Source organism: Cololabis saira, chromosome 2, assembly GCF_033807715.1.
Source record: "Cololabis saira isolate AMF1-May2022 chromosome 2, fColSai1.1, whole genome shotgun sequence".
Classification (NCBI taxonomy): Eukaryota; Metazoa; Chordata; class Actinopteri; order Beloniformes; family Belonidae; genus Cololabis; species Cololabis saira.
The window spans coordinates 21715017-21742500 of record NC_084588.1 but is presented as its reverse complement, the minus strand read 5'-3'; the positions used below and the strand labels follow the sequence as shown (position 1 = coordinate 21742500).

Genomic DNA, 27484 nt, shown 5'->3' with positions numbered 1-27484 from the left:
ACATATTCACAAAATCTAATCAAATGCTCTCACACCTATGGGGAATTCAGAATCACACAGCTGTTTTTGATCCGTTGGAGGGAACTGGAGTACCCGGAGAAAACCCCCACAAGCATGGACGACAGTCAAAATTCTAACCAGGAACCTCTTAGCTGTAAGACATCAGTGGCAGAGACAACTGCCAGGATCTCATACTTCCCTGTTTTAAACTATTACAAATTAAAAGAAATGACCTCTATTTCCTCACCCACGGGAAAGACAGATTAATTTCTTAAAAACAAGCAAAGGATATCTTGAGAGCATCATGGTGCAAGCCTCGTTCTTTTATAGGTCTTGTATTCTTGAAGTCCCTTTAGATGAAATTTGGATGGATTTGGCACCACAGAAAAAAAGCTGGACTGAAAAGATTAGAACTGACAAGCTAACCTGATTCAATTATCAACAGATATTTTATCACTGTATTTCCAAGTTTGGTAGCTCCATCACAGAGACTGAAATGGTCCTGAGAGCCTGGCAAAGCCATGGTCATGTCTGCTGAAATCAGTACTTAATGTAGCCCAACAAAATATTAGTGTGATTTTTTTAAATTATTTCTTTTTATTAAGGAGGTGGCAGTGTATTACTTGTGAAAAAAATCTAGTAGTGTAATGCTTTCTTTATCATCGGTGAGCCTGTGTACGTTGTAAATAAGGCTGGTTTGTTCACAGTTGTTGACACCAGTCTGGAGGTGGACACACTAATAAACAAACTAACTACATTTTTTGTGTATAAGCTTCTCCTAAAAAGCCTTTTCTAATTTCCTAACAATAGATAATGTGACCTGCTTGGGGAGCTTCAACTTATCTTTCACTTTTTTTTAGAATGACTTTAATGTTTTCTAATGTGAAATCCAATGGATTTGTACAATTATGTCAAAAATACCAGAGAATAATTAGAAATCAGGGAACTTAATTACTTGCCCCTTTATGAGTGTAGCAGCAGATCCGAGCATTGATTCTGACTGATTTATCTTTTCAGTTGTCTCCAAATTAGATATAAGCCGGATTTTTACAGGATTTTAGAAGATTGTTACACAAGCTACACATTATTTGTCTATTCTAAAACTAAAGTCAAATCTTTTCAACCTCCTCATCGAGAGGAAAATTTACTTTGCACTTGCCATGCTTGTGTCTCATGAACCACTTTCAACAGTCCAGCAGCACAAATCTTAGCAAAGTAAAAACGTAAGCATATAATACAAACATTTATAAACTATATTTAGTCATCAACTCATCCACAATCATACAGAGCATACTCATATGTATTTTTATCCGTCTACACAAGATGAGTAATACGACTACGACTGCTTGTTGAACTAAGGGTAAACCATTTCAAATCATTAGTGAAGTTTGTCATGCGTCATCTTTTTAGAGAGGAGGATCTTTGATTACCATCTGAATGGAAGCCAAAAACAGAAAGTACCACTGACTAAATATTTGCATGATTAAACAAGCCATGTTTTCTTTTTTTCTTTTACAAGTAAATTGGAATATTGTAGCACAGTGATTGAAATGAGCTGCTTCTCTTTTTCCAGATATCAAGCCAGAGAATCTCCTCATCAGCTCTGAGGATGTTCTCAAACTCTGTGACTTTGGTAAGTTTTTCTTGTTGTCTTTTTTTCGTTACCATCAAATGAAATACAGTTGTGTCAAGAAGTATTTGGAGCTCCTTGGAGAGATGCAAATGGCTGATGAGACTTTTCCAGAAAGAAGAAGAAAAAAACCTCCCGTGTTCTGGAATCAGATTCTTTAAAGATATGAAACCAATATACATTTGTGTCAGATTGATTGGAGGAGAAGATTCTGCAGAAGGAAAGGAACACCTCATGATCCAAAACATGCTGAACCATGTCTCAAACATGGTGGAGGCAGTGTTATGATATGGGCAGGTATGGCTGCCAGTGAAGCAGGTTCACTGGTGTTTGTTGATGATGGGAGTGCTGACAGAAGTAGAAAGATGAATTCTGAATTCTTTTAATGGGCAAGTCAGTTGCCTGATCTCAAGCCCAAACAGCAGCTTTTCAGTTACTAAAAACAAAACTGAACTCTGGTGATGTCCACGGGCTGTGCTGCAAAACTTTTTAAGCTGAAAGTTGAATCTATGATCACATCTTGATTGTTTTATTTCAAATCAATTGTGCTAGTAAGTAAAGACAAAATCACAAAAACTCTTGTCTCTGCACATCAGTACTCGAGTTGTAAAAAAAAATCAGGGGGGATGGTGGATTTTATCATATGGGGACAGATAATTTGTGCTGATTACAAATAATATAATATATTACAAATAATAGCACTGACCAAAACAACTGCAGAAATACTGCAGGAATGACATAGCAGCAGTTAAATGCAGCCTTCTGTAAGCTTTAAATATCCACTGGGCTTACATCAAATACATCAAAACACAAAAATAAAAAACACTTTTCTGAACTTATCAATATGACTCTGTCCTTCACAGGATAAGTAAAATGGATCACTGCAAAAACAACAATTTTCACCTGTTTCAAATAGATTTTCACTTAAAATAAGTAGAAAAATCTGCCAGTGGAACAAGATTTTTTTGCTTGTAATGATAAGATAAATCTTGTCCCACTGGCAGATTTTCCTACTTGAAAATTTACTTGAAACAGGTGAAAATGGTCAAATAAGTTATTTTTCTGGTGTTTTTTTTTTTTGGTGAATGTTGAAATAGCAGTAATACCACATTCATTGATAAAATTACATAAGGGATGGAAAGGGGGGGGTAGCAGTTTTACTGGGGGGATGATTTTGACCGTTTTTATTTCAGGGGGGATGCCATCCCCCCTCATCCCCCCTCAACTCGAGTACTGCTGCACATGTATTCAAGGAGCTAACTGTAGCTCTAGCGATTATTCTTGAGTTAGGTAGTTGAAATTCTTAATGTTTGATATGGTAAAACCCCAAACACTGCTGACTTTCTCTGCTAAATAAAAACTTAAAGCTTGTTTTGCTGGAAAAAAAATAAAACATTTTTTTTCTGATTTATCAGACACTTGGCTGTATGTACAATTCCACTGTAATATCTGAGTTTACATTTATATCTCTCGTTACTTTGGTTTCTTGAGCTTAGTTTTATTGTAAAGGATCTCACTGTAAATCTTCTGCCTTGTAGATCAATTCTGCCACTGGAAAGCTGCCAACAAGGGATACAAAAATTTATGCTGGTGATTGCTTATAACAGTTAATCTGCCAAATTCGTTTATCAGGACAATTGCGTAGATGTTGGAAACTTTTAAATACTCATAAATTGCATTGCTACATAGATTGCAAAGCTTTGATGTCGCCTTTTTCCAGGCTTATATTCTACATTTGGATGAGTCTTTGTTAAGATCACATGGCGACTTGGCTCTGCATAATTGGCTAATGCAATCCAACTGACTCAGCTGGGGTGAGATTTATTTGTTATTCACTGTTGGAACTGGCATTGCATTTATGACGACTTTTTATGCTAAAATTGGACTCCCTGTACACAAGTTATCTAAAGCGCAGTTTCAGACCGCCTGCAGTGACAACAGTAATTAAAGTGTGGTCACATGGTGAAGACGACCATGTTGATACTGTTGTCATCCAAATAATTTGAACATTGAATGGCCTTTCTTGTTATTAATTGGCCATTTAGACTGCCATCTGAGAGAGAGTGAATTCTCTGTGGATTATTGCCACACACTCTGCTGACAGAATCAGATTTACTTAATATATTCAATTTACTTTCCATTTGATTCAGGTTTTGCTCGGAACCTGTCTGAAGGGACAGACGCCAACTACACCGAGTATGTTGCTACAAGATGGTACCGCTCACCTGAGCTGTTGCTGGGGTGAGTCCCTGTGCATCTGTCAGTGTGTTTGTTGAGAAACTTGGTGAGAAACAAGAACTGAACATAAGGATACTCTTTCTAATAGGTCATTAGTGCTGCCCCCCACCCCCACATCATGAGATGTGTTGCAGTTTTTCAACAGATTGTATAAGATGGCGACACACAAAATCCATAATTTCCTCTCATGATGCTGCTTTCAGCACCTCAGTCCAAATCCAGCATCCGTGATCTCATTTCCTAAATTGAATACCTGTCAAACTAATCACAGTATTTAAATGCAGAGTTTGTCATCCGTCCCAGTCAATGGCTTATCCCAAACATGGTTGAATTAACACTCAACAGACAAATTACTGTATTGAGAAACTTTGGTAGACATATATATAATTATGTTTTGTTTTTAAACTACAAAAGTAAAATTAAGTCTTGTAAGTTTTTTCAGTAACCCACAGATTTGATTTTTTTAAATTTTCAAGCATTTTAGCAAATGCTATATAAAAGTTTAAATACAGTGCAGTTGTCTTTCAAACAATGTGTCTCTAAAACATCAACTTTACATGAAAAAAGACGTGATTTTAATTTTGCTTTGAACGTTGTAGAGAAACCCTTTTTTCCCTTTAAAGATAGACTCAGTTCTTTGTGATTTGTCGTAAAAAGTGACACTTTTTGTCATATTCAGTGAATATCTCCTCACTATCTAGCCTGGGAAAGCTCAGGGAAGGATTTGTTTTCTCAGGATCGCTGGAGGAAAAGAGGGGGGGTTCAAATATCAACAGATGTGATATCATCAAGAAATCCCCTAACCTGCCTTTATTTGGAAAGTTCAAGTCACAAAATATGGAAACACATCGTTGTTATTGTATATCCAAAAATCCTTTTGAACTGAATTTAGTTTTGTTTTACTTTCCATTTATATCAATTAAAGCCCTACAACTGTTTATTATTTACATGTTTATTATTACATTTCTTTTTTTTTTTACATATAATCTTTTTATGCTTTGAAATTACTAGGATTTAGTCCTTCCCCTTTTGCTTTATTAATTCATCTGGAATCTGTGAATATACAAATTAACCCCGTGTGCCTGTGCTTGAAAATGCTCTCTGCTCTGGAGTGTCTGCATGCGTTGCAGAGAAAACAACACACTCTGGGAGCGTTTTGTAACAGAGTGGGAGATGAACACAGAGGTGCATTTGACCAGATGAGGCGTAACGTCACCAGAGCCTACAGTTTATGTGTGAAAAAAGTAGGGATGGGAATCGAGAGCCGATTATTTTACAGAACCAGTGTTTCAGTTCCTTGCAACTGTTTGCAAATGTTTCAAAAGATTCCTTTTTTCGATTCCAGTGGGCACGAATGAAGTCATCACGCACGCTGCGTAGCACGTAAGCCAGCAGTCAATATTAAACATGGCGCCCAAGCGATACAAACACTCAAAAGTCTGGTTATATTTCAATAAAAAAGATGACAACAGGGCAACTTGCAATACTTGTGAAGTGGATGTTTCATCAAAGGGTTAGGATTACAAATTTGCAAAATACACAGTTCGATTGGATTTGACTTGATTGTATTTGTCACTGGCTGACATAGTTTTAGTTTTGAGTGTTCAGTTCATATATCCGTTTAAAAAGGAGAATTTTAATTTCTAATAGAATAATGTTGGACATTCTCGTGGAATTGCCACAAAATAATTTATGATGTATTTTGTTCATTTGTACAGAAGAATATTTAATTTATTATTATTAACATTTTATATTGATGATGCTAATCAACCTTTTATTTTCCAGTGGTTTCCCGCTCTTCAGTATCAGCATTACCCAACAAGTTGGACAGAATTTCTTTCATTGGCCTGTTATGTATAAAATCTAACAGTTTGAATTCAGTGTTTGGGGACTGTTCGCGGTCCACTGTATTGCCAAAAGTGGAAACGCTCAGCCATGGTGTTTGCTGCTTGTTTATTTGATTATATGTTCTTAAGCATATAAAAATAGCATTTGGCAGTGTAGTGCTGTACCAATGTGCTCTCAAATTACATGCTGGTGTTGCAGCTTTACAAGAGTGACAACAGCATTGATGACTAGCACTGCATGTTCAGTGCTCAGAGCTGCACCAGTTTTGTTGACCCATTTAGCCTCTGTAGCTCACAAACATAATGATGGGATGGAATACAGAGCGACTTAGCAATTGATTTAGTTAGCTTTGTACAGTGAATGCACGGTTGTCGTACAATAAAACATGTAATAGCTATGTTTGCTCATATCGCCAGTGCTACAATTACAATACCAGGTTACAAATCATGAGATGCCATTGGTGTTTGTAGGTTTTAGCTTTGTGTTGGTCAACATCCACATGAGAGCACAGTTGTCATGATCCATGTGTAGTAAAGTAGGTAGCCCCTAACTATTTATATTTTTCTTGTACCAACCTTGAATTTTTGTTACAGCTAAACTTAGCCATAAATTCTTATTATCTCCCGCACCACATGTTTGCTAAGTCGATACATTTGGAATCACGAGTGAGAACGATGCAGAAAAATAAAGGGACTATGGGTCTTTTAGTCATGCTGTATAGTGGACTAATGTCATCTTCCACCTCTGTACCTTCTTACAGGTGTCCAAAATTAAAAATTCTCAAATATCCTACATCAACTGCTTCAAATAACAGTAATGTACGTCACACAATAATTTCATTAAATAGATCAGCTGAAGAAGCTGGTAGCGCCAGCTGACTTTGATTGACATACAGTGACCGTGTTCCTGCTTGCTTCTCAACCGTGTTTGTTCTGCCTATTTGAGTCATGGCATCATGCTGTATGAGGCAAAAGAGGCTTCAAAGGTGCTCTTTAGAAAACCTTCAGATGACATAACTGGGGGCTTGCGGTAATTATATGCTCTTTAGTTTAAACCTCATCCCAAGTACACCTAAGACAGCTACGTAGATTTGGCAGCATCTTCTACTTATTGTCTGGCAGGGTTTGTTGTTATGAATGACTTAAGTTCACTCATTATACACTCTAATAAACAAATGTGTCATTAAATCAGCAATTTTTTCAAAGGGTTGTGCTCTTTTCTGAAAAAGGTTTCTGCGAAAGATTTAATAGATTTGTCTGCCAAACAAAACAGTTATTTATTTGACAACTTAGGCTTGTTAAAGCATACGACTTCCTTTAAGTGTTGTAGTTTGACATAAACATCATCCTTTTGATAACCTTTATATTCTGATAATGTTTTGTTGAGAGGATTTATTTTAATTTGCCGAGGCCTGACATAAACCAACATGCACTCAGTGTATCTTGATATTGATTTTTTTTTTAAATAATGTTGTTTTGGTGATATTGCTGCATCAAATGTCCATTCTAGCTTGAAGCTGGACGTCATCTAGCCTCACTGCTGTAGCTTGATTTAGTAAATGCCCTGGAACATTTATTGAGACAGTGTTTGAATGCCGCCCACTCAAATACTCTCTCTCTAACACCAGCACTCCTTTGCTTCTCTGCTGCCACATCCCTCGCCATTTCTCACCAGAATCTTCAGCTCTGTTCTCTCAGAAATGACCATCTTCTCCATGAGCATCCCCACAAGAAACATACGATCCATTGTCTTATTTAATTCAACCTGTGACCACGATGAAAAACTGAACTATCTTGTAATCACTGCCACTTGATTTGATGACTTCATGTTCACCACCTCATTCTACCTTAATTATTGCTCTGCTATTGAATAAACATGTTCTTCATGAGGGGTTTTCTTCTTCTATTTGAATTATAGTGTCAACTTGTTTTTGTCCAAATCAGAGCTCCCTATGGAAAGGCTGTGGACATGTGGTCGGTGGGATGTATCCTCGGAGAGCTGAGTGATGGACAGCCTTTGTTTCCAGGGGAAAGCGAGATTGATCAGGTTGGTAGTGGTGCAATAAGCGGTTGATTAGACAGGAAGATGGAAAAAGAGAAATATTTTTAATCATCACATATAAGCCTTGTATCTGAATGACCTACCATCACCCTTTTTGAGTAATGGTAGTTATTTTACCATTTAACAGCTTAACAGTCTTCTGTTGCTAAAGAAACTACAGCGTGGGCAGTTTTTTTTTTGTGGAAAAAAGGGAATACTTTATAGTGAAAGTCTCTTTAAGGATCTTATTGTTGAAATATATTTGATTTTCCTAGTCAAACCCACAGAAAAATGGGCTTGCCTTGAACTTATGGAGTTGTTAATGTTCCTATTTTAGGCTACATAATTCCACTCACTTTAACTTCAAGCTGATGAAGAATAATTTAGGCCATGATATAAACAATATTGTCAAATTTGTATTGTGCTAATATCCCTGTAATCTTTTACAGATTTTTAATAACCCCTTTTTTTAGGTGAAGATTCGAGAAAAAATATGTTGCTTTTTTTTTTAGCATACCTTGGAAACGGCTGTCGGCTCCAGCCATTTCCAAGGTATGACCTTCAAAATTCCGAATCCAGATGACTTTTTACAGACTCTTCTTTTGGATGTTTAATAATATTACAGAAAAAAGAGGTCAAAGACTTTTTCAGATAATGTACTTATGGTAAAAAAGAATAAACGATAATAATTAATGATGCACTAATGACCAGGATGCTACATCTTTTTGTCTCCAGCTCTTCACCATTCAGAAAGTGTTAGGGCCACTTCCTGCTGAGCAGATGAAACTCTTCTACAACAACCCGCGATTTCATGGAATAAGGGTAGGAAACACTAACTGTAGTCCGATACGTTCTTCTTCTCTGCTGCTTTTGCTTCTTCTTTTTTCTCTTCTCCTTCCCTCTCAGCTCTGTCTCCTTCTATCTCTTGCTTTTGTGGCAGCGTTCCCAGCACCATGACTGAGCGGATTGCTATGACTCATGAGATAGGTGGTTGGTGTTCAGTTTAGCAGCAAGAGAAAAATGTCCCAGAAGGCTGAAAAAAAGATGTGTGTGTGTGTGTGTGTGTGTGTGTGTGTGTGTGTGTGTGTGTGTGTGTGTGTGTGTGTGTGTGTGTGTGTGTGTGTGTGTGTGTGTGTGTGTGTGTGTGTGTGTGTGTGTGTGTGTGTGTGTGTGTGTGTGTGTTCTTGGGAGTTTTTTTTCAGTGGGATCTGTGTGATTTGAACTGAGAGATACTTTTTGTTGGCACGATCATCAACTGAATGTTGGAAATTCTAGCAGTAATATTTGATCAACAAAAAAAGTGCAGGATGGACACAAAAATGATCCCTTGTTCACATCACTGTGTGTGCCAGTTTCCCTCAGTCACTCACCCTCAGACTTTGGAGAGGAGGTACCAAGGCATCCTGAGTGGATTGATGTTGGATTTGATGAAGGTAAGCCACAAGGAAATGTTCATTAAACAATACATTAATATAATTGTGACATGAAAACCCAGAATGTATACATCCATTTGCATGTGCACCTCTTCCCGTCAGAATCTGCTGCTGTTAAACCCTACTGAGCGCTACCTGACGGAGCAGAGTTTGAACCATCCAGTCTTCCAGCCTCTGAGGCAGGCAGAGCGCGAGAGGCCTTCACCTGCATCCCCCAATCCACCACGCACTTCCAAGAGGAAAACACACCATCATGGGGAAAACACAGTTCCTACAAGGTCTCACCGCAGATCCTTACAACTTTTAAGTCACCGCTTTGTGCTGATCTCCGCAGTATACTGTTTGAAATCATTTTTATCTTTTGTTAGATTATAATTTAAGTGATATTATGTTCCTAATGTATTTATTGTAAACTGTATCTATTGGGGAGGGTGTGCTGTAGCTACCGGGGGATGTCAATTTTATTCAATTCAGTTCTATTCAATTCAATTTTTATTAATTGTATTTTTTATTTAAATTTGTATCAATTAATGTAATTGATAAATCAATACATTCCCAAAGGCATTGATAACTTAACACCAAAGGGACATTATGCAATAGTGTACTATGTGGCACTGACTGTCTGGGTTAGCATCTGCAGAAACGTTAGCAGACGGTCATCTCGCTCCAGTGTAACATCAGTCTATCTTACGACGGTCAAGCAACCATTTTAATTGAGTTAATGTTAATCGGGATAATCATTAAGGCCTCGATACACACACAGCCTATTGTTACTCCTTGTGTGTCCTTTTTTACCTGCATGCTACTCTCTGCTTCTTCTGAGCTTTTCTCTCTGCTCCTCAGCCCTTCGTTCCATTTTTTCTGATATTTGGGCTCTGCCTTCGACCTTAGCAGCATTTATAAGGACAAAGTGGGAGGGGTGGAGTGGGGCTAACACAGAGGGAGATGTGAATCAGTCAGTCTGTTTTCATCAATAAAAAATTATCATAAGATTGCATGCAGGGTGTTAAGAAAATCAATTCATATTGGACCCCTTGGCCCCAAGGCTAGTCAATATGCCAGATTGGAGGTCCAGCCCTGCACAGGTGTAACAAAGACAAACAAAACCTTCCACCATTCTGCCTCTGTGACGAGTTCAGTCATCCAGCAGGAAGTCGGAGGAGAGCTGCTGCTTCTCCACAGCGACAGTATGGGTGTAATTTTGTAACTTTGTCCTTTTTGTTCATTCATAAACTTCCACCAAATGCGTGTGAGTGCGCGTGCACTTTATTTTCTTACAATCTTTAGGCTAATTTATTGCAAATTTTCCAAATGCTCACATATAACATACACGTCTATGTTTTTCGAAGACTTTAAATAACATTTTACCAATAATACTAAATATTTCTAATTACTGTTTACAGAAAAAGCATACGTCCAGCTTTAGAGATTTTTTTTGATACTTGTGGTAGCTGCAGGATTTTTGAGAGCGTTCAGAAAATTAAGGTTTTGGTTAGACTGTAATAGGAGGAGTAATTGCATGCCCTTTCCTCTGCCCCTGCAGGAGTCACAACAAGAGCTCAAGTCGTCGCTCCAACAGCAAAGAATGTTCCAGCCTCCCTCGCCATGGGGACCTCCATCACCTCAGCAATGAGAGCTTTCTGAATGGTAACAAGCCAGCTCCATCTAGTTTAAGCCCTACGCTGCACCCCAAGGGCCAATACATGTCCCAGACCCTCAATCGCTCTGCCTCATCCAGCAAAGACCTGGCCAACAACAACCTGCCACACCTCCTCAGTCCTAAAGAAGCAAAAGGCAAGACAGAGTTTGATTTCAACTTGGTACCCTCCCCAAAGATGCAAGACCAGGGGCATGGAGCGAAGTACGGCCACAGCAAGTCAAGTTCTTCTCGCTCTCAGCAGCAACAGCAGCAGCAGCAAGCCAGCCGGCATACTTTTCTGGAAAATAAAACTAATACATTACAGTCTGGAGCAGAGAAACAACACGCCCGGCATGGCCACAGTATGGCCGACTCCGCCCATGGATCTATGTCCTCATCCTCTAAAAGTTCAGCTTCCTATCTCAGCCTGTCCAAGAGCCACAGTGCTCTGAGCGATGCTAAATCGGTGGGGAATCTCAGCGATGGTCGACTTCACGCGGATGACCCGAACTCCAACACAGCAGCTGGTGTAGGGCCCAGTGCCCGCTTCTTCCCTGCCAGCTGTTTAGATCTCAACGCCCCTTCAGGTCCTCCAGGACCCCCCGGCAGCCCCTCTGCCCGCCACAGCGATCGATCTGGGCACAGCCCCGCCTCTCGTGGTGGTGGAAATGCCCGCATGGAGAGCAGCACGCTCGACTCCTCATCTAGACACAAATCCAGACACAAAGCATTGGCACCAGGTAGGATCGTGGGTAACATTTATACATGTTATACTCAGAGGTTATTGATTTTTTAAGAGTTTTTAGTCAGTGCCTTATAGGTTTCAGTACACATATATAAACACTCCATTGAGCAACATAAACAAAAAGAAAAAAAATTACAAAAAAAAAGCAACTCTTCAGAAGTTGTATGGCTTTCATCGCCCAAAAACGATAGAAGAGCCCTGCAGTTACATCTGTGTTTTCTTTACTCAATCCACTGTTAGTACTTCAAATTATATTATGGTTTTTTACAATTTTTTTAGACATTTACAGTAGTCAATATGATAAAGAAAGCGCACATTTTCCAGTCATTGTAGTTTATTAACAAGTTGAGGCAACTTCTTCAAAAGGGTGGGTCAGATTGTAAAGTTTTTCTATAATGTAACGATAAAGTTTTCAGATTGTAATGTTTTCTTTTTAAACTGAGTAAGTTTATGGATTCTAAAAGTCTATTTTAAGGTATAAGTATTCCATGCACATTTTTTTTTTCTCATGGGAACTGTCTTCAAACTGGACTTTTCTGTATGTATTTGCAATTTCAACAACAATAGGTGGTTTTCTTGGACCCAAATACTCACTCAGAAATGACAGTTCGTGAAAACGGTAAATCTGACCCGACATCTTTAAAACGAGACTGAAACTTTTGAAGTATTTTCTACAGAGCTGTAATATTTTGGGTTTATCAACAACACTGAATTTACGTTTTAACCAGAAACTGGTGAAAATGTAAGGTGTAAATTAGTAGTGGCAGCTGAAAAACAAAGAAGACAGCATCGTAAAAATCGGAATTTCTCATGTTTTATAGACTTAAAGGGGACCTATTATGGCATTTAATACCTATTTTAAACAGGCCTTGAATGTCTTAAAAACAAGCTTTTGATTGTTTTTGCTAAATAAATTAGAAATTCAGCCTCTAAACCATGTCTTTATCTTCCCAGTTTCTAACCTCATTATCTATGCTGGATTCTGAGTGGGCGGGGCTATGATAATGAGGCTCTGTGCTGATTGGCTGCCTGAATGACGCGATACTCGCTACGAAAAAATGGCGGGAGCTCCGGCCGGCGGAGTTAGTTGTTGTTGTTCCGGCCAGAGTCAGTTGTGGGCGTGGTTTCACGCATCAGAGGCAAACCTATGTAAATCACATTTTCATTACATAACGACGGGAGCAGAATCTGAACGGCTCGTAGATCCACATCACACTGGACGGCTCATCCGGGCGGCTGTACAGACACTGCAGAATTTGGTTGCTTTCCTCCTTCTCTGAGTTGGCAGGCTGAGGGGAGACCACTTTATATATGTTAAAGCGGCACTATGTAACTTTTCCACCTTAATATCATATTTCCAGAGTCATTGTGATGGTACATCAACTTACAACAGGTTTAATGACACCTCTGTCATGGTCTGAGGGGTCTGTATCGCCTTCACTGGGACTATGTAACTTTGAGGAGCATGGTAGGAACCCTGCCACACTAAAAAACTACAAATCGTTACGACTTTGACTGCTTTACGGCATACGTCACTTCCGCCTCCTTCCCGATTCGTAGTCGAGACGAAAATGGGCGGGGCATGGAGCGAGAGCTCCGCAGAAGCGGGTAACCCGTTGCTGTGTTGTGGCTGCAGCAGCTCCACACAACAGACGTGGGGAAAAGATCGCTAATGGTTTAACTTTTCACCGCTTTCCTGCTCGGAGGCAGAACCACGGAGGCCGGCCAATTATCTGAGATAACAAATTAAAAGAGTAAAAGAGTTGTCGACTCGGTTGGATCGCGGCTGTAACGAGTCCGACCAAACATAACGTTCCTCAGTAAACAAACAAACACGCACACAGACCGGGTCGGATCAAAACACGGGTTTATTAAACCACAAACAAACACTCACAGACCGGGGTCGGATCATTCAAACGGGTTTTATTCCCCACTTCTCCAGCTAAACGCAGTTGCTGGCCAGCTCTCTGCGGTGCGATTAATTTTGTTGAGGAAAAAATATTAACTATTTGATTTGTAGCTGCAGAGGAAAAAAATAATCTCACGAGGAAAAAAAAAATATTGCTCACGGCTTCGTTGTTTAAGGTATCCCGGTAAATTCCAGTTCCTTTCCAGCAGTTTAACATCTTTTTTTTTGCGTTCCGTCTGTTCACTTGGTGAAACAGAAAAGCGTCCCGTCTTCTCTCAAAACAAATGCATGCGACGGGACAGGAGTTTTCCGGCAGTACGCGCTGGTGCTCATGGGAAACGTAGTGTTCTTTCTGGTAAAGCACTACCGCTTTTGTCCAAAAGATGCCGTCAAACTCAGAAAAGCTGAAAGTTACGTTGTGCTGCTTTAAAGCAAGAGAAAACGTGTTTTTCATAATAGGTCCCCTTTAAGAAGTAATGAATCAGCGTTAATAATAGAACAGATCATAGAGACCGTCAGTAAGCTCAGCTGCTGTTTAACTCTGCTCTCTTCGTCAGAAGATGCTGGACCTCCAGAGCTCTTGGACCCAGGAGGAGCTGGGATGCCTTCCACTCACACCCTCCCTTCCCCACACGAGTCTTATCATTACGGCCTGGGCTATACCTCCCCGTTTTCCTCTCAGCAACGACCTCAGCGACACTCCATGTACGTGAGAAGGGAACGGCACCGACCACACGGAACCGAGGGTGGAATGGTGGGCTTGCCTGCACCGGGGCAGGTGATACCGACACGGGCCAGTAGCCTGCAGATTCTCTCCCCCCAGCTGCAGCACCGGACCACCCTGACCGGACATTCTGTGAGCTCCTCCAGAGAGGACTGCACTGAAGACATAAGCAGGGTTAGTGGCCAATAGTTCTGTGAGTGTTATAGTTAACATCACTGACTCTAGTGGTGCATTGTTGTTGTATTGACCATTTGAATCCAAGCTCGAAATTCCACTGTCATTCAAATATGGGCTCTGAATTTTAAATTTGGGCTTCTGACATTCCATAACCCTCCTGCTAGCACGCTACAGCAGTGGTTCTCAGGGTTTCCTTCCTTCCTCAGAAAAATCTACTTGCCTGTGACTCCCAAAATTAAGGTTTTGCACCTAGGATGAGAATCACTGACTGCGTTTACATGCAGTCAATAACCCTTTTAAAACCCGAATATTAGCAATAACCCGGTTTTGCACGGGCATGTAAACACCAATAACCCCTTTGAATAACACGAATTTGCTCATATTCGGGTTTTTAAAAACCCGAATATGACCCCTGGGTTACTCCTTTTAAAACCCGAATATTTGGTCTTGTAAACGCCTAACGGGATATCCCCATCAAACGGAACATTAATTTGTTTTCTGTGCATGCTCTGTTCGCAAGGAATCCTGGTCTTTTGAATTCAGGAAGTTCTTATAAACACGGAGAAACGCAAGACCACACCACACTTTTGGAGTGAGGAGGAGACTGATCATTTTATAAATGTAATGAAGGATATGAACATTTTGGCATTTGTAGACGGTAGAAAGTACCGGGATAGTGAGATTTACAAGAAGGTGAGCGAAAAGTTGCGCGAAGCAGCATTTGTTTTGAATTTGGATACAGGAAGGAGAAGCCGAAATGACGGTAATTGTGTCATAATTGCGTTGCTGGTTTGATCGAGATATCCCAAATGATTAATTACCATGTAAATGGAATATTCTGAATGTTTCAGTAACCGGAATATTAGCAATAACCCGAATTTTGACTGCATGTAAACGTAGTCATTGGCTTGGCCTGCCATACCCATTTGTTTCACAAAAAATCTCTTGTGAAAGGGGGCCAATACCCCTTCTCATTTACTGCCATTTCCACCGGTACATAATATACCAAACCATTAACAACAGGATGGGGGAGGGCTTTATGACGTGATACATACAGGAGGGTCAGCATCAGTCTTAGTCACTTAATATTGACTACTTAAACATTCCAGCATGTTACATTTTCAAGAGACCTCAATTAAAGGCTTGGTTTTTACATGTATGCAAGCCACAGGGCTAAGAAATAAAACACTTCAGTACTAGTGGAAAAGATAGTTTGGCTTTTCATTACGAATTAACATAAGCTGCTTCAAAAAACGCCACTATCTCACTCGGTGGAAGAGACACTATATTCCTAAGGCTAATAAATGTACTGATGTTATATTTATGGTGTCCACAATTAGATATGACAAAAATAAACATAAAGGAGCTTCATAATTCTTGGAGACTGGACAGTAATAAGATGTTCTTCTCGTGAAGAGTCGGAAAGACGTTTGTCTACTGTTACTGCGGTTACTGCGGCAACTCATTTGTTAGGTGTCCTTCTTTATCTCAATATTTAAAAAAGTGGTATAGATGATCATTGGTATACTGTTTTGATAGATAGGTAGATAGCTGGAGTCTTGTCAAACAGTCAATGACTGATCATAATAATTATAATAATGATAAAAATGACAATAATTTAAAAAAGTCAATTAGGGCACAACTACCTTGCATGACAATATTAAACACAATAATGCATAAAAAGTACACTTGGCTGTAATGGAGGCAGTAGTTTCCTGGGGATTTAAATATCTGCATGCAATAAGCCAGCGCTTCAAGGCAGACGTGGCAGGTTGGTGAGAAAAATGACACAGAAAGAAATACATGCTGAAATGTATTGGACATCACTTACTTGTGATATTAAACTATATAAATCACCCAAAACATTATTTCTTTTCCACTCTTTGTTTACCATGTCTGCAATGAAAACATGTCTGTATGCATGGATATTTCAAGAGTCAATGTATGTTTGTAAGACCTGTCGCTATCTCGCATCAGCGTTGCCATTGCTTCACGTTGCTCCTCCAGTCTGCTTTGATCTGCACCTGTCCATCTTCTCAACAGAGTGAGCAGTCCCCTAAAGACATGAGCCACCCTTGTGCCCCCATCAAAGACTCTGCGTGGGACAACACAGCTGCTTTTCATACACAGCGCTCTAAAAATGAGGTCCGACCTCCTGATTCCTCTTTCCTCTACTCCCAACTCAGCCAACACAGACAGGGGCTCCCTTTTCTTTTTACTTCACCCCCCCTCTTATTTCAGCAGCTTCACAGCACATTATTGCTTATATAAATGTAAACTCACTGTGTTGTGACAAATGCTTGTAAAAAAAAAAAAAATTGATGTCTAAATTCAGTCAAAATAAAGTGTGTTGTGAATCAGAAATTTGAAGCAGCTAAATAATTATTTTGTGTGTGTTTCTACATGGCGTGTGTATTTCTTAGGTCGCTATGTATCACGACCCTCATGTTGAGGATGGAATTTCCTCCAAGGAGAACCGGATGATCTTCACTGAGTCTATGCCTCGGAGAGTAGGCAGCTTCTACCGAGGTACGGACAAGTCTGAGCCATGTTAACATTATTAGCACAGTCCACCAACAAGAAAATCAAAAATGCTTTATATAATCATGACTGAAAATGGAAAAGTGCGAAGTACTGAAAGTGATGTACTTATAAACAATTCTTGTACTTAAACAAGAATTAAATTGAGGATATTGATAACCACTAATTTCATAAAACTGGAATGAGACAGATGAGTTGGTGACTCATCAAGGCTGCATCCCCTAAAAGTTTTGCTTTGAGCTGAATTCTTACCTCAGTACATAATGTTGATGCTCAGCATGAGCAATCAAAGCCTTCACATATGATGTGTGGGGAGTTGTACTTTTTGTTCAGTTAAGTGTTAAGTAATAAGTTAAGTATTTGTCTACATCTTTTGGTCTTGTCAGTTCCTATTCTGTGTCTAGTTAGTGTTGGTTCTTTATGTCTCGTATGCCTTTCTGCTTCCTCTTTTTTTTTGTATAATTTGTCTGTCATCGGCTGTTAATATAACTATGTCAACAAGTGGACACCTGTCGCTTGATCACTGCTGTAGCTTCGACTCTATAAAACAATGGATAAAGCATTAGGTGATGTGACCCACTGGCTTCTGGAAAACTGTTTTGAAGCCTGTTTTTCTCCATGCCAGGCACAACCTATGCCCACACCATGTCAATCAAAGTTAGCTTTGCTCCCAGCTCCTTCAGCTGAACCGGCTGACATATCTGAAGAGCTGCTGTCAAATGTTTACAGTGGGATATACTGTTTAACATGTTGATTCAATGATTCGATGATTACGAATGAGGAAGTGATCATGGCTGGCTATTGGCTGAGCTGACTGTCAATCAATCATATTAGTAATAAATGTATTGCTTTATATAAACTCTGCTGGCGTGGTACAAAAAAAATGCACCCCACTCAGAGTTTTCATGGGTGTGAAATCAAACAATTGAGACCAAAACTTATTTTTGAACCAGGCTGTAAATAAGTTTATTTTTACCTTAAGGATAAACATTTTAACCTGGGAGTCAATGGAGATCGACTCGCCTTTGCGGACAGTCTCTAGCGGCCAGTCGAGGAACTGCAACCCTTAGTTCCACATGAGCCTTAATGCGGAAGATAGACTAGTTGCCACTTGTCCTGTAGTTGCACATTGCATCATGGGATGTATGTAGGTATGTGAAGTAGACTGATCACTTGCTCAGTGGAAATTTTCTTGTAAGTGGCACACTGAGGAGTATTTTTGTATTAATGTTCAGTAATTGCTCACATTCTGCATACTGTTTATTAAAATTTGACAAAAATCAGTATGCACTAGTTGTATAATATGCAGTTTTGAAAACAGCCCTCACTTGCTTTTTGTGCATTTTGTTTAGTTTTTCTTCCTGTCCATTTCACATCTGGGCTCCTTTACTGATTGTCACATCTGTTTCATGTTGTTCATTCCCCTCCCTCCCTATTTATACTCCAGTTTCCTTTGGCCCGTTGGTCTTTGTTTTTCTTTTTTCAGACATAAACCTTCTCCTCTGTACTTTCTCTAAATGTTATAGTTTGATAACCTCTGAACAGGTTCAACACAAATTGTTTGAAAAAATACTAAAACACTGATTGCTGGAAATGGAAATTTAGCAAAGCTAATTTCAACATAAAACATAATCAAAGTACTATGATAATTAATTTTGACATTGCATCTACAGTAATTGGGGTTTCTTTTCATTTAATAACGTAATTTTGTTCTAATTAGGTAGTAATTAGGTTTCCTACTACACCAATTATTTTAGCATTGTGTCCAACAACGAAATAATGAAAAGTCCCAAACAAAACAGGCAGAAATAAGAGGTTAGGTGTAAACAAGAGAAATGTGAGCAGAGCAAGGGAATATTGTGAAATACTGTGTACAGCATGTTAAACAGCACAAAGGTTAACGAAAGGAACACAATTTCTTCAAAAACAAAGACTTCTTATTAACATTCGTACAAATGTAATGATCTTATCTTTGATCTTTTTCTCTCTTTTGTTTTTAATGTCAGTCCCCTCTCCCAGACCGGATAACTCCTCTTCTTTCCATGAGGGTGTTGGTCAGGTTCGAGGACCGGTCGTACCCGTTGTAGCCGGTGACCCAGTTGCCATGGTGAACCACTCCAAACGCCAGGCGGCTTTTGACTGGTGAGAATTCATGGAATGTTCAAATAATACGACCTGCAGTCGGGACACTATTTAGCTCTCTCCCACACAAGGAGCTAAAAAGACAGTTAATCAATTTGTGGATCCACTTGGGGATCATCTGTGGAAAAATGCAACACATAGAAGGATTTCGGGCAGGTTTATCTTTTTTCTTCATATTTTGCTTCTTAACTTGGTCTTCCACTATGCCAATTCATCCATCCATTTACACCTGCGTATCTGGGTTCAGGTCATGGGAGTAGCAGCCTAATCAGACCTCCGACTCCCTCTCCTCTAACTCTTTCAAGAGGACACTCAGGCCACGTTTACACGTAGCCGGGTATTTACAAAAACGGATATTTTCCCCTCTACGTTTTCAAAAATATCCTTGTTTACACGGACTCGCATGAAAACGCTGTTAACGTCATGCCAGCCAATCAGAATCCTGGAAAAAACATCAACAAATGACACGTGTAACTTCCAGTTAAGGCTGATTTATGGTTCCGCGTTACACCAACGCAGAGCCTATGGCGTAGGGTACGCGGCGACGCACACCGTACGGCGCGCGTCGCCGCGTACCCTACGCCGTAGGCTCTGCGTCGATTTAACGCAGGACCATAATTCAGGCTTTACTTCCAAGACGGAACGAGAGTCTTTTATATAGAATATAAAACAGGTAAAATACAAGAAAATATTGACGGTGGCCAAACTAATTGTAAACACAGGTCGCACACATGACGCTGGTGAGTTTCTGGTGCATAATGTGACGTTCTGAAGCTTAAATCTCCGTTTTCCTCTGTTTTCCTCCGTTTTCCTCCGTTTTCCTCTGTTTAGACGCAAACGCGAAAACAGAGTTTTTGAAAATCTCTGCGTTTTCGTGTAAACGAACGTCCAAAACGCATGAAAACGCCTCCGTTTTTGCTCCGTGTAAACGGGGCCTCAAGCATTCTCATCACAACTGGGAAATATAATCTCTCCAGTGTGTCCTGGGTTTGGGCTTGCTCCTGGTTGGATATGCCCGAAACACCACCCCAGTTAACAGCGGAGCCTCTCTTTTCATCTGTGTCTAAACCATAAAGCCATAGGCCTGATGACACAACTGGAGAGATGGTGTCCCTGTGGGCTCACCACCTGCATGAGGGAAGGGTGCCTTGTGGTTTTGATAGCACCAGAAAGTGTTGGCCTTGGTGTGCTGACCCTTGGCTTTTGGCACACAAGGAATGTGAGTTTATGTGTGAGATTGAGAAGTATTAGCTAGATAAAGTCGGGCTCACCTTAACCCACAGTATGGAGCCAATCTGGACCTTATTCCACTCTGGGGTTGCTCGGGGTGAGGGTCGCTGAGGTTTAATGGGCTTACTTACAGCCCCCTGGCTCGGAGCATTTACATTGTGTTTTCATCAGTGGATAACGTATTGCACTATTTTCTTCCACTGTATATACTGTTTATATTTTTTTATTATATATTTTTTACTTTTCAGCGTTTTTTCGCTGAATGTGTGTGTTGTTTGTACTGCTGCTGCTCAAGGTGAATTTCTCCACTGAGGGATGAATAAAGGACAATCTAATCTCATCTAATAAATGGGTAACTTCTTTACATTTTTGGGTCGGGGGAATGGCCTGTGGTGGTCATCTGTGCACGTGCTTTAAATGGCAGTTCAGAGTACCCAGCATTCTCGGAGTGTTAAGCATGGGTGCTGGCAAGTGTTTCTAATGGTGACTCCCTCATTCTGCAGGAGGACTTCAGTGTTTATGTGGGAAATGACAGTGGTACCTGAAGGGCTGTGATTGAGAGGAACGACCTCTCTGATCTGACATAGTTAAACCACCTGATATCGTTCTCTGGACTGTCTCATGATGCTCTGTAATTGACACCAGTTAAGATCTATTTTATTCTTAATCATCGCTCAGGTGTACTCCTGTAAAACACAGCTGAGTGATAGTGTCATGCCAGGTCAGCTCTAATTCCAGGAGTCATGTACTTTTTCTCTTGTATAGTTTTGCCAATTGTCAATTCATCTACAGTATTTAGGTTGTTCCTAGATTTATGAGGCACAACACACTAGAGAGGAAATCACAATTTAACCCTGTTAATCCTTGCTTTCTGCAGGACTACTGCAGAAGCGATGGTCATGAATCCTCCCGAGCCCACCAAAGAAAAGGAAAAGCAAGGCTTCTTCAGATCCATGAAGAAGAAAACACAACACAAAACAAAAAAAACACAAATAGTAAGAGTTTCACCATTTCAACATTGTTATGTGTGTGTGTGTGTGTGTGTGTGTGTGTGTGTGTGTGTGTGTGTGTGTGTGTGTGTGTGTGTGTGTGTGTGTGTGTGTGTGTTTGTGTATGTATTTATGCATGCATTTTTTTTTTTTTCATTTTTGTAATATTTTTCAAAATTCTCTGGTGATTTTTGACGCACACTTTACTGGGAAAACCCATTAATAGAATTTCTTAGCGTTGATATTAGGGAGTAGAAAAGTAATTTTTGGTTATAATTCCAAGTAACAAGCTTTAGATAAATGCATTCATAGCCGGTTTCATATTCTAAACATTAATTTCTTCTCTTGTGTCTTATACCTCATGAAATTCAGGCCAGAAAGTAGGAAATAAAGGCATGAGCTGGTGAAAAAAACATTGTAATCCTTAAGTGTGTGCATCCTCTCTATGTTAGCCTGACTGTCAACAAAATGTGCAACCCATTAGTGACTTCTCTTTTCATTTTTGTTTAAGTCAGTGTCTCCTGTTAAGTTGTACTTCCTGATGATTGAGGAGCATTAAGCATCAGCTGCTGTGGTTGCTTCTCGGTCTGGTATTAGAGATTTGTTTGAAAGTGTTGGCTGTGCATCTTCTGCTCCACAGACCGACATGGAAGACGGGAGGAACCCCAACATCAAGAAAAGCCTTTTTCCCCTTTTTAGCTCTAAGAATAGCTTAAAGCACAACTCAGCTGTCAAAGTCCTACCTGTTGTCGCCTCGCCCATGGTACAACACCAGCCTACCGTGCCCTACCCTGCCTCACCAGTAATCTAACCTCAACACTACAGCTGCATGTTAACTGACACTGCTCTCACCAGACATGCTTGGAAATGCTCTCAAAAGTTCGACGACTGAGTGTGAAATTCCTCAAATCGAAGGGAATTTCAAATGTTGCTAGAGTTTAAAACTGCACGCTTTTTGTGCATCCATTTGTCTTGCTGTAGTGTATGTCAGATGTAATCAGCTTGTGCTCCCATTACTTTTGTAAGGCACCGATTCCATGCTGCAGTTCATGCTCTTTTTGATGCCGACTCTTTCACATCATTGTTTCATAATAGGGTCATGAACATTTTCAGCACAGAAAGGTGCACGCCTAGTTCATAACGTGCATGCTTGATTTAGGGAAAAGTTAAGCATTTTGCAAAATGTACTTATTCAATTAGTCACTGATAGCTAGATGAGGAGTTGCGGTGAATGAAATGAAGAAATGTAGAGGTTCAAATGTTGCAAAATATACATATCAGCATCTGCAAAGCTTATTTAATGTTGCAAACTGGTTAACAAGTATATGTTACAATCATTTATCGCGTAAAAATAAAATGTTGTTCAAGACAACAGCTTACATGCCATCATTGTGGACATGGATTTTAAATAATTTATTTGTCCTTTTATTCCATTACATTTTTAAATTCAATTCCATTTTATTTATATAGCGTCTATTACAACAGAAGTTGTCTCTAGGCGCTTTCCAGAGACCCAGAACATGACCCCAATTATTACATAAACATAACAAAAACAATGGCAGGTAAAAACTCCCCTTTAGGAGGGAAGAAACCTTGACCAGGACCTGGATCATAAGGGGGGACCAGCTGGGCAGAGCAGGATGTCAGCAGGCATCTACCAGACATCCATACAAAGGCAAAGGCAAAGGCAAAGGCAAATTTATTTATAAAGCACATTTCACATGATGAGCATGGACTCAATGTGCTCAAATACAGACAGGTGGAAGTAAGCCCTGGGATGATCAGAAGGTGGGACTGCAGGCCAATGATTTATGCTGATTTGTTTTTATTAGGATGGCATAATATACTTAAAAATAGATATATATTCATTTAACGGTCAAAATTACAAGGTTTAACAACTAAACATCTTAACATCCAAATTTAATTATATATCAAAATTATAAAGGCGCAAATATATTTATATGGCACTACTATTTTTTTTTCTTCTTTTTGTAAGTTGTACTTTCCCCAGATGGCTTTATTGTATTTTGGTTTTATATTCAACAACTATACATGGGAAAAAAAAGCTATTAAAATATGTTGTTTTCCTGTAAAAGGACCCGTTTTTAGACATGTTTTACACATTTTCAGAAAGAAGACCATTTCAGAAGTTTAATATAAGCTTTATTTATCCATCATGAAATCAATGTTGATATATGTTTGTGGTCATTGTGCTGTTGGGACGCATTTTGTACAAACTACCCAAATCCAAAGCATGATGGCAACATCAGCATACTTACAGCATTTGGATCTTCTTTACATGGAGAAAAATGTTTTGAATTTTGGAATCAGTTGGAAACTAGTACAGATGTCTTTCTCTGAGTCTGGAAGTGCACTGTGTAGGTCAAAGAGGTGTTTTTAAGAAAAAGCATTTCCATTCCGGCTCTGAGGTGATTCTCCAAGCAGGAAAGATATAGACCTTTGAAAGTTAAATTACCTTGTTTAATGTATCTACCCCTTGTGTATATATGTTCTAAATAATTAAAAGTCCTATTACTACCACAATATTTACATCCATGCTTTGTATCGTGCAGTAACTTTACAAACCCAATTCCAAAAAAGTTGGGACACTGTACAAATTGTGAATAAAAATAGAATGCAATTATGTGGAAGTTTCAAATTTCAATATTGTATTCAGAATACAACATAGATGACATATCAAATGTTCAAACTGAGGAAATGTATAATTTTAAGGTTAAAATATGTTGTTTTTCAATTTCATGGCATCAACACATCTCAAAAAAGTTGGGACAGGTAGCAATAAGAGGCCGGGAAAGTTAAATGTACATATAGGGAACAGCTGGAGGACCAATTTGCAACTCATTAGGTCAATTGGCAACATGATTGGGTATAAGAAAAGCCTCTCAGAGTGGCAGTGTCTCTCAGAAGTCAAGATGGGCAGAGGATCACCAATTCCCCAAATGCTACGGCAAAAAATAGTGGAGCAATATCAGAAAGGAGTTTCTCAAAGAAAAATTGCAAAGAGTTTGAAGTTACCATCATCTACAGTGCATAATATTATCCAAAGATTCAGAGAATCTGGAACAATCTCTGTGCGTAAGGGTCAAGGCCGCAAAACAATATGGGATGCCCATGATCTTCGGGCCCTTAAACGGCACTGCATCACATACAGGTATGCTACTGTAGTGGAAATCACAAAATGGGCGCAGGAATACTTCCAGAAAGCATTGTCGGTGAACACAATCCACCGTGCCATTCGCCGTTGCCGACTAAAGCTCTATAGGTCAAAAAAGAAGCCATTTCTAAACAAGATCCAGAAGCGCAGGCGTTTTCTCTGGGCCAAGGCTAATTTAAAATCGACTGTGGCAAAGTGGAAAACTGTTCTGTGGTCAGACGAATCAAGATTTGAAGTTCTTTTTGGAAAACTGGGACGCCATGTCATCCGGACTAAAGAGGACAAGAACAACCCAAGTTGTTATCAGCGCTCAGTTCAGAAGCCTGCATGGGGTTGCATGAGTGCGTGTGGCATGGGCAGCTTACACATCTGGAAAGACACCATCAATGCTGAAAGGTATATCCAAGTTCTAGAACAACATATGCTCCCATCCAGACGTCGTCTCTTTCAGGGAAGACCATGCATTTTCCAACAGGACAATGCCAGACCCCATACTGCATCAATTACAACATCATGGCTGCGTAGAAGAAGGATCCGGGTACTGAAATGGCCAGCCTGCAGTCCAGATCTTTCACCCATAGAAAACATTTGGCGCATCATAAAGAGGAAGATGCAACAAAGGCGACCTAAGACAGTTGAGCAACTAGAAGCCTGTATTAGACAAGAATGGGACAACATTCCTGTTTCTAAACTTGAGCAACTTGTCTCCTCAGTCCCCAGGCGTTTGCAGACGGTTATAAAAAGAAGAGGGGATGCCACACAGTGGTGAACATGGGCTTGTCCCAACTTTTTTGAGATGTGTGGATGCCATGAAATTAAAAAACAACATATTTTTCCCTTAAAATTATACATTTCCTCAGTTTGAACATTTGATATGTTATCTATGTTGTATTCTGAATAAAATATTGAAATTTGAAACTTCCACATAATTGCATTCTATTTTTATTCACAATTTGTACAGTGTCCCAACTTTTTTGGAATTGGGTTTGTAGTTTATTCCATGTTTGACTTGTTGATCAGACAAAAGATCAACTTAATGACTGACCCACTGATAATGAAAGAAAATGCTCAATACATTATTTATGTATTTGAAGGTTCAAATGTGTACTACTCCTACTCCAGTCATATCATACAGTTGATGATCATAAACGTTCTAGAGGACTAACCCATTTTTTTCATGTAAAGGTCATTGCTAATCATGATCACCACCTACTTGTGCTTTGTTGGTTGCTGCCAGAGGGGTGCATGCGGAGACTCGTCGGGATTTTAGATAAAACTTTACTGAAAACCGACTTTAGAGACCTTTACAACTTTTTGGATGTTTTATAATAATCCTGTTCTGCTGTTTTTTTTTCTTTCTGAATTTCCAGGTAAGTGGAAACGGACAAGACCACCTGTCCCTGCAGAGGAGCTCCAAGTCGTCCTCTCACCACAGCAGCCGGCGAAAAAACCGAGAGCGCTCCCGCGACAGAGACCGGGACCGGGAACAGAGCCGGGACAGAGACCGAGACAGGGAGAGAGAGAGAGAGCGGGAGAGAGAAAGAGAGCGAGAACGGGAGAGAGAAAGGGAGAGAGGGAGGGAAAGAGAGAGAGTCGGTGACTGGCTACCGGACAAGCAAGTGGACTCACACTCTCAGGTATGCTCTTCCCATAAATCTGAGTTGAGATACTGATTGAAAGTTTAATTAAAATCTAAATATACATAGGTTTTGTTATGAAATGAATCTGCTGCATGTTAGGGGAAAAAACTGGGTGGGTAACAGCATAAAACTGGAGGAATAGTGTAATAGTACGCCTGGCATTTGTTGCAACATCTCACAGTTAATTAGGTTAACTGACGAGAAGTTAGTAACAAGATTAGGTGTGAAAAGACATCCGAAAGAGACAGTGTTTCAAGAAAAAAAAAGTTGATGGGAAATTCAATACTTTACCAGCTATTTTCTTTTACGCAATGAAGTAACTGCAATGGAAAACACAAATCAATAATAATAACATTTCTAAGCCATGAATTGCATCATCTCTGTTGTATAATAACATTCAAAGATTGACAAGATTGACAGAATATGGACACAGGAAACAAGGGTGAAAACCAGTAGTGATTCTCAAAGATCTCATAGAGGGTATCAGCTTAAATTTTAAAACATAATATGCTGTTCAGAAACAGTTTTGAATACTGTCATCAGTCCACGCAGACTGTTTTTGCTTGCTGCTGTGCAAAGAAAAACATAACTAAACCTGATCATTTCTGGACTAGCCGAAGCTAAAGCAAATCTGAAATGTTTCTTTTAAAATCATGTCCTATGCTGATGATGTCTTCACCAGGGTAGGCTTTGTATATTTAAAAAAAATGTATACACGTTTCCTCATGTCCTGCATGCATGCAGTGTTCTTAAAATTAGAGAGAATAAAAAATATCAGCTGTAAAGACTACACTGTGCAACATTTTTAAACATTTTGTAGGCATTAAATAAAAATTCCTCACTATCAAAACTTGATGTGTTTTATACTATTATGGCCAATAAAAATATATTATGTTCATTAATTCTGCGGTAGTTTTGTTGACATTTCATAATACAGATTAAGTTTAATGTCAAAGCTGTGCTGCAGACACAGTTACTGTTTTCTCGCAGCTCACAGCTCGTGGGAGTTCAAATCTCAAGCGCTTTCCGTGCGGCGTTTGTATACTATTCCTGCACTTCCAAGGTTTTCTTCCAGCTACCCAGCTTCCTCATAAAGTCCAAAAAAATGTGCATTGGGCCAACTGGTGGTTCTAAATGAACCCCAGGAGGGAGTGTGAGTACACATGGTTGTTTGTTTCCCTGTGATATCCTGGTGTCGCAGCCATCTTCTGCCCGGTGACAGCTGGGATGCGCTCCAGCAGTCCTGTGACCCTCAATAGGATTGGAGCGGATATAGAAGATGGATTGTGATTTGCATTCACACAGCTTCCCAAAGTTTTTTGGAAAGAGGAATGTATCATCCAAAATGACAAAATTTCTACTTTTATCTTGTCGGTAAATTACT

The 27484-nt window shown here is 39.6% G+C and overlaps 1 protein-coding gene across 4 annotated transcripts in view; it reads left to right on the top strand.

Annotated features, from left to right (window-relative positions):
- cdkl5 (cyclin dependent kinase like 5) overlaps positions 1-27484 on the top strand; it is a 47115-nt gene that overhangs the window by 17501 nt on the left and 2130 nt on the right. The window contains exons 7-20 of one of the 4 annotated variants that reach the window (XM_061740655.1): positions 1574-1633; positions 3781-3871; positions 7660-7762; positions 8492-8578; positions 9109-9189; positions 9292-9467; positions 10733-11568; positions 14043-14380; positions 16427-16528; positions 16807-16912; positions 18931-19066; positions 21174-21291; positions 21926-22087; positions 25831-26097. In XM_061740655.1, coding sequence (XP_061596639.1) covers positions 1574-1633; positions 3781-3871; positions 7660-7762; positions 8492-8578; positions 9109-9189; positions 9292-9467; positions 10733-11568; positions 14043-14380; positions 16427-16528; positions 16807-16912; positions 18931-19066; positions 21174-21291; positions 21926-22087; positions 25831-26097 — 2663 coding nt within the window. Of the gene's footprint in view, positions 1-1573; positions 1634-3780; positions 3872-7659; positions 7763-8491; positions 8579-9108; positions 9190-9291; positions 9468-10732; positions 11569-14039; positions 14381-16426; positions 16529-16806; positions 16913-18930; positions 19067-21173; positions 21292-21925; positions 22088-25830; positions 26098-27484 lie in introns of all 4 variants that reach the window. The other 3 variants (XM_061740664.1, XM_061740645.1, XM_061740671.1) reach the window with 3 other exon arrangements.